At 36.7% G+C, this 7,685-nt stretch overlaps 1 protein-coding gene across 9 annotated transcripts in view; it reads left to right on the top strand.

Annotated features, from left to right (window-relative positions):
- Window positions 1-7,685, top strand: part of HMBOX1 (homeobox containing 1) — a 185,725-nt gene that overhangs the window by 78,566 nt on the left and 99,474 nt on the right. For all 9 annotated transcript variants that reach the window (XM_027773716.1, XM_027773713.1, XM_027773715.1 and 6 more), the window contains exon 3: window positions 3,346-3,822. In XM_027773716.1, coding sequence (XP_027629517.1) covers window positions 3,346-3,822 — 477 coding nt within the window. The remainder of the gene's footprint in view (window positions 1-3,345; window positions 3,823-7,685) is intronic.

Here is a 7,685-nt window from a genome sequence, read left to right as displayed (position 1 = left end):
AAAAGAATTATTTTATTTAACTTTATTTATTTACTCATTTTAATTTGACCAGGAAGGGACAAAGCAAGAGAGAGAGAGAGAAAGTGACAAAGCAAGCTGCCAGGTCTGGGACTCAAACCACAGTCGGCCATATGGGAGTCCAGCACTCCCAATCACCATGTCACCTGGCAGCCTCTGAGCCTGTTTTTAAAACTAGAAAGATTTCACATAAGATTCTAGATTTTTGCCTGCTTACTTAAAAAGATTTTGAAAGACAAAGCAATCAGTATACTAGAATAGGTCATCTAAAGGTAAATATAGATTTACATGGAAGTTTTGTATGTGATACAGATGACACTTCAGAGAAGAGAGATATTATTCAATAAAGCATATTGGACAATGAGATACTCCCATTTGGGATGATATAAAGCCAAATTATTGTCAAACTCATTAACTAGTAAATGTAAGTACTAAATTGAACAAAGAATTTAAATGTAAAAAACAGGGACCAGCAGATGGCATTATGGTTGTGTTGCTGGATTCCCACGAGGTCGAACGCAGTTCATCCCCAGATCTGGAGGCTTAAAACTCACACCTGGCCCATGTGCCTGTGTGCACAAAATCCCAAGCAGAGAATGGAGGAGAGGGGATTACAGCATCGCCATCTACCTGGGTGGGGAGGTGATTTCTTGCTTTCTGTCTTGCTGTCTCTCTTTGTCTCTTTGGCAAGTGCACATGGCCTATAGCAAAAATCTCCAAAAAAAAAAGAGAGAAAAGTAAAAACCTATCACTAAGATCCCTACTCCATCAGTAATTAGAATGGTTTTATCTAAAATTTTTTAAAATAATTGTTTACTTTTTATTATTATTTTCAAGAATTATTTATAATTATTATTACCTTTTTAATTTGCTGTAGGGCATATGCACTCACCAGAGAGAGAGAGAGAGGAAAAGTGAGAGAGCAAGCCGCCTGCTCTGGGATTTGAACCACCGTCAACCATATGGGAGTTCAACACCTTAACCACCATGCCACCCACAAGCCCTTCTAAATGGTTTAAATTGGAGATTTAAAGAAGTACAGTAACCTGTTTCTGAAATCATATGATTGCATTTAAGTCCTGCAGTATATTTGAAAGGAAAACAGAATAATGTATACTGTTAGGAGTCAATAAGATGTAGGCTTATCTGTTTGTTTCCTACTATTTATTCAAACTTTTTGTAAAGTATGAAATTACTTTGAGCCTTAGTTCCTGCAATGATCAAGCTGTCAATATAAAATGAGATAAAATAAAGTAAATAATATCTACTACAGAGAGTTGCTGTGAGGATTAGATGAGATTATATTGTATGAAACTTTTATTTAATTCCTGCCTAGAAGTGAATGTTTAATAAAATTTTAGTATAAAGGGATGAAGAAACAGTGAGCTCTCCAACAGCACATGGGGACTGGACCAGAGCAGATATTTATTTACCTGTAGAAGGTGAGAAAATTCTTTGACATCTATATCTGCCAGTAGATACTTATTGACACCTACTATATGCCAGCCATCATGTTCGGCACTAGAACAATAAAAATAGAAGAAATTAGCATGCTGCAGAACTGTAGTAGGAAACTCAGGGTATTTTTTTGTTTATTTGTTTCTTGTTTCTGTTTTAATAATTGCCAGAGAGCATGTATACCCACCAAAGAGAGAGAATTGGGGGAGAGGATGGAAAGTATCATGCAATAAAGTGTGGTCACACCCCAATCCATTTTCTTCCATTTCTGCATCCTGTCAGGATTTTGGACACACGCACGTACCCAATGTGTTTTTTAAGTCACCACGACTGGGATTCAAACCATGGTCGACCCTGTGGGCTCTAGCTCCCTTAACCACTAGACTTACGATGCCAGCTCAGAAAAGTCAGGTTTATGAAAGAGGAACTCAAGTAATGATAATGTTTATGATGTTTGACAATTCTCTCTATCTATATGTGTTATATATGTATGTTTTTAAAGACAGGATCTTGGTATAATATCCTCCTGCCTGAGCTTTCCAGCCCAGGCTACAGACATATGCTCCCATGCCCTGCTCTTTTTAGACAGGGTCTTGTTATATTGCTCGGGCTAGCCCCAAGCTCACGGTCCTCCTGCATCGACCTTTTGAGTTACTGGGATTACAGGCTGTGTGCCCACAGGGGATTGGGAGTCAAACAAAAGCCTCAGTATGGTCCCAGCCTTCTTTAGAACACAGTATCTTAGCACATATCACCACAGCTGGATCATAAACTTTTTTTTTTTTTTTTTGTCCAAGAGCACATGCACTTGCCAGAGAGAGACAGAGAGGTTCAGAGAAAGAGAGAAAGCACCCTTCCATAGGGCATGGTCACTCTCCAATTCTTTCTCCTTCATTTCTCCATTCCATTAGGATATTAGGTACACACACATACATTCCTGGCATGTTTCAAGCTTCTAGGACCACGATTTGAACCATGGTTGGTTGGCCATTGGGATCCAGCTCTCTATGCGCCGTGCTGAATTACTCTACTATGGGTTTCTACTATATTTATTCATCCTAAGAAAACATTTTTTTGGTGTGCTATAAAACATTTTTAGTGTGCTATATTATTTCATGCTAGTTAAAGGAAACATTGTAGAAGTTATTTCCTAAGAAAAGTGAATAACTCAGTTTGTCTACAACCACAGAAGATCCATTTCTCTGGGTAACTGTTAAGAGAGGGTGCTTTACAGAGATGAAAAGCTCAAGAAATTGCTGATTATTTGATGAAATAGTGTTTAGTAAGTTTATTTTTTATGTATCTCTCTTTTTTCCCACTTAAATATTTCTTTCTGGTTATTAATATTTGCTAGGAATTAGCTTAAGAAATCATTTGTTTTATACTAAATGAAGTTAGAGTTTCTAGTTCAGTTTTGCTGACATGTGATAAAGCAAATAGTACACCTTTTTAGTAATTAATCAGTTAGTACTCTGATGTAGAATAATACATTCAAGATGGAAAAAAACACTTGTGAGCAATCACACATCTTGGACTCAATGTACTGTGTGTACTTAATCTGTTGACTTGGTATTTTCAAAATAACTAAAATTTTAGTTCCAGTATTGACCAAAATTGAGGAAAATGTAAATAGCATGCTATATGAAATAGGGTTTTATGTTACTTCCAGTGTGTGTTAATAAACTCAATATCTGTACCAGTTCGTTTGTCATGGCAAAAAACATTCTAGCATGAGACATGTCTTATTGCTTTCACTAATGAAGTTACAGAAATATTATATCTTCTGGTAAACGTTCTCTGTAATGATATATTCTTTGGTAGATACTGTAAATAAAGAGATTTTTAAATTTATTTATTTATTTATTTTAGTTTGCTGGAAACCATGTCTCACTATACAGATGAACCTAGATTTACCATAGAGCAGATAGATCTGCTTCAGCGCCTTCGACGTACTGGAATGACTAAACATGAAATCCTCCATGCCTTGGAAACTCTGGACCGTCTTGATCAAGAGCATAGTGACAAGTTTGGAAGAAGGTCCAGCTATGGAGGAAGTTCATATGGGAACAGTACCAACAATGTTCCAGCATCTTCCTCTACAGCAACAGCTTCCACACAGACCCAACATTCGGGAATGTCCCCGTCACCTAGCAACAGTTATGATACCTCCCCACAGCCTTGCACTACCAATCAAAATGGGAGGGAGAATAATGAGCGATTGTCCACATCCAATGGAAAGTTGTCACCAACTCGCTACCATGCAAACAGCATGGGTCAGAGGTCATACAGTTTTGAAGCCTCAGAAGAAGACCTAGATGTAGATGATAAGGTGGAAGAATTAATGAGGTTAGTCACTTTGCTTATTTAGAGTTCCCCAAAATGTCTGTGTTATTTGCTTGTATTTAAATAATAAGCTATTTCTGCAAAAATTTATTACCTGTAAAAACTGTGATTGCTCTCCTCACACTTTCGGAGATCAAAGAAAAAAAAATGTCAAATTTTATATTTATATTTCAAATTTTCTCTTCTCTATTTTAGCCCTTTATTGTTGCTACTTGATAAGCCTTTTCATTCTCTCTCTTTACCAAAGTTTAGCTTTCTCTTCATAGTTCTAATAGCTAACTTCCAACTAGCAGACACACTCTAATCCTTAAGTGCATCATAAGTACTTTTTCTGAAGAATAAGATAATTTTATCATGATACTGAATGTGCACTCTTAATTTTTCCCTCTAACATTCTACTCAACAAAATAAGTTTGAGTACCTGTCATATAAAAAGTGTTTTTTAGAAAGAAAAATGGGCATGGTTTCTGCTCCTCAAAGCTAGATTTCTAATTTTAGCAATAGGTGCTACACACACACACACATGTGTACGCATGTATGTTATCTATTACAGAATAAATGTAAGTGTTCAGAGTTTTAAACATTGTTACCTATTACAGAATAAGTGTATGCACTTAGAATTTTAAAAGCTGAGAAAAGAAATTTACTTTCAACAGAGATAATTAAGAAAGGCTTCACACCCTAGAGGGCAGTGACCATGTGTTGACCAGTGTTGTGCCTCCAGTATCTAGAACTTTCCTAGGCACATAGCAAGGACTTAATATGTTAAGAGAACAGATTAATCTGACTGGAACACTAAAGAATATAGACTCTGTTTTGAAATATAGGAGCTTTATTTAAAGTTAAAGGATTAGCAAGAGGTGGAAAAGGCAAGATACGTCTTTAGACTAATAAAGGTGACATATGAGCTAGATTATGGTGATAAAGATAATATATTAGGAGAGAGTACAGGTTTTGGAAAGCTTTGAGTTTCATACTAAATAGTTTATGTTTACTTTGGTTTGAATTAAATTTTTTTAGGTCTTTAGGAATAGAGTTGATAAAAACAGTGTTTTCACTGCTATAGAAGGGATATAGAGTTTGCAGATAAATTACTTACAGTAGATAATTAAAGAAGCTATAGCGAGAATTTGTCAAAAATAAAAATAAATGATATAATTCTAAGTTATAATTCTTCCTATAAATTTTACAACTTTAAGATAGAATAGTAGATGCCACATGGCAGATTCAGCCTATAGAACCACAAGGATGAATTCAGCCTTTAAACAAATAAAACTGTCCTGAATTTATTTTTAGGGTGGAACTGTATTTTATGGAATTCTAGGCTCAGTGGACTATTGTATCTAGATTCCAGTGTAATACTGATAATGGATAATTTCTAATAGCAGCCACAAATCACTGTTAATAAGTTTTTAAAATGTAAAAATATATGAGATCAATCTAGCTTTGAATTTATTTTCATATATTGAAGCAGGGGGCTAAAGTTCAGATATTACTTTTGAATTTAACATATTCTGTATATCATTGTTAGGGTTAAGGAAGGGGGGGGACCAGCAGTTAGCGTAATGGCTATGTCGCTGGACTCCCATGTAGTCAACCACGGTTTGCATCCCGGACCCGGTGACTTAAAACTCATGCTGGGCGCATGTGCGTGTGTGCCCAAGATCCCGAGAGGAGAATGGAGGAGAAGGGATTGCGGTGTGGCCATCCCCCCGGGGGGGTGATTTCTCGCTTTCTGTCTCTCTGTCTGTCTGTGTCTGTCTGGCGAGCGCACGCACCCTATAGCAAAAACCTCTCAAAAAAAAAGATTAAGGAATGGCCAGATGGTGGCACAGCCATAAAACACAACACTCTTGGGAAGTTTCTTAGTTCAAGTCCAGAGACCTTCCTGAGTATGTTAGGCATGTACTTGCCCATGATCTGGGGCTGACTAAAGTCAATGGGTGGAATTCAGTGCCAAGACCCTTCAAGGATTCTTTTCCTCTGTCTTTCTCTCCATCTCTGTCTATGTGTCTCTCTCTCTCATAGAAGAAATAAAAAAAACTTTTTTTAAAAAAGAACTGATTAGGCTCGCCAGCAGGTGGTGTGGTGGTTGAGGGCACTGAACTCCCACATGGCCAACCATGGTTTGAGTACTGGGCATGGAGGCTTGCTTTCTCTCTCTCTCTCTCTCACTCTGTCCCTCCTTGGTCAAATTAAAATAAATAAAGTAAAATAAAATAATTCTAAAAAAAAAAAAAAAAGAAGAAGAACTGATTAGGAAGGTAAGAATTACTTCACTTATCAAACTGTAATAAGATTAGGTTTTCATTATCCTAAGTAGATAGGATAGCAACAATAAAATTAATTTGTTAGGATGCTAACCTGTTTTTTTTTAATTGTTATTTTTGCTGTTAATCAGTTTTCATATGCTTTTGACATAATGTTAATTCTCAAATGTGTATTAGACTAACAATAAATATGGAAAAACTTTTTTATCAAAGAGGCTCTAGAAGATTGACTAGTCTAAAATAGAATCTAAAAATTTGTCTTTCAACTAGGTTAGAATAATGTTTTAATTAACCATATCTTCATAATAAACAGAAAATGTATTTAGCAATGACTAAGATTTGTAATTAAACACAATTACACACATTTAAGTTTCACATTAAATATATATGGGTTTATACATTTTTATCAGTATTTAAATTACATATTGCCACATGTTGAATAGTTAGTCTACTCTGCTTTCTTCCTTTTCTCATCTTCTTTCTTAGGCCTGCTCCTTTTGGCTCCTTAAATCATTTCGAGGTTTCACTGAACTTTCTGGCTATCTCTGGTCCTCTGTCCTCACACCTCTATCCCCCTCTAATTTTCATCTAGTGCGCCTTTCCCCCACTCACTTTTTTCATGCTTGTTGATGATAATCCATCTTAGGTTAGAGCATGAAGTTCATTGAATGACTTGTAGTTTTCACTTGTAATTCCTATAACCATGCTATGAGGTTGATCAGAGAGACTGACATTCACAGAGTTAAATAATTTGCCCATGAAAACACATATTAGGTGGCAGAACCCAAATTGTAACCTAAGTTTATTATCACAGTATTGCTGGTAGGTGTTTCCTCTTGAAGAAATTTTTCATGTCTACATACTTTAATAATACTTTCGGAAACGTAGTTGATATAATTAAGACAAGTGTGAATGGCCTTAAGGTGCTTGTCACTCCCACCCCTCCACATGCCACTAACCAAATCAATTTTTATTTGATGGAATATTAATTTTTAATTTTTTTTTTTAGAGAGATTTTTGCTATAGGGCCTGTACACTTGCTGGGAAGACAGAGATACAGAAAGCAAGAAATAAGCCCCCCAGTGGAGATGGCCACACTCCAATCCCTTCTCCTCCATTGTCCTCCCAGGATCTTGGGCACACATGCTAAGTGTGAGATTCAAGTCGCCAGGTCCGGGATGTGAACTGCAGTAGGCCACATAGGAGTCCAGCGACGTAACCGTTACACCACTTGCTGGTCCTGGAATATTAAGTTTTCTGGGCAGTGAATCTTTCTGAATATTCTGCACACTTAGGATCATACTATCTTTGCTGATCACTCAGCACTGATGGTATTGTGGATTAGAACTGGTGGTGTCTGGTGGGCAGTATGGGTACCTTCCTAAATGCCTTCTTGCAGCATTTTCTACATATATAACCTACCTCTTGTTCACATGCTCCAACTTCTAGGGTACTTAACCATAAGGCATTGTTTGTTTTCTAGGTTTTTACTAGGTCATGTGTGCTCACTGGAGAGAGACAGAGACAGAGACAGAGAGAGGCAAGTAAGAAATCATCCCCTGGGGGAATAGTCATTCCACAATCCCTCTTTTCCAT

The sequence above is a fragment of the Tupaia chinensis genome, unplaced genomic scaffold, assembly GCF_000334495.1.
Source record: "Tupaia chinensis unplaced genomic scaffold, TupChi_1.0 Scaffold000366_1, whole genome shotgun sequence".
NCBI classification, from domain to species: Eukaryota; Metazoa; Chordata; class Mammalia; order Scandentia; family Tupaiidae; genus Tupaia; species Tupaia belangeri.
Note: the sequence above shows the minus strand (reverse complement) of the source record. Positions and strands in the feature narration are given on the sequence as shown.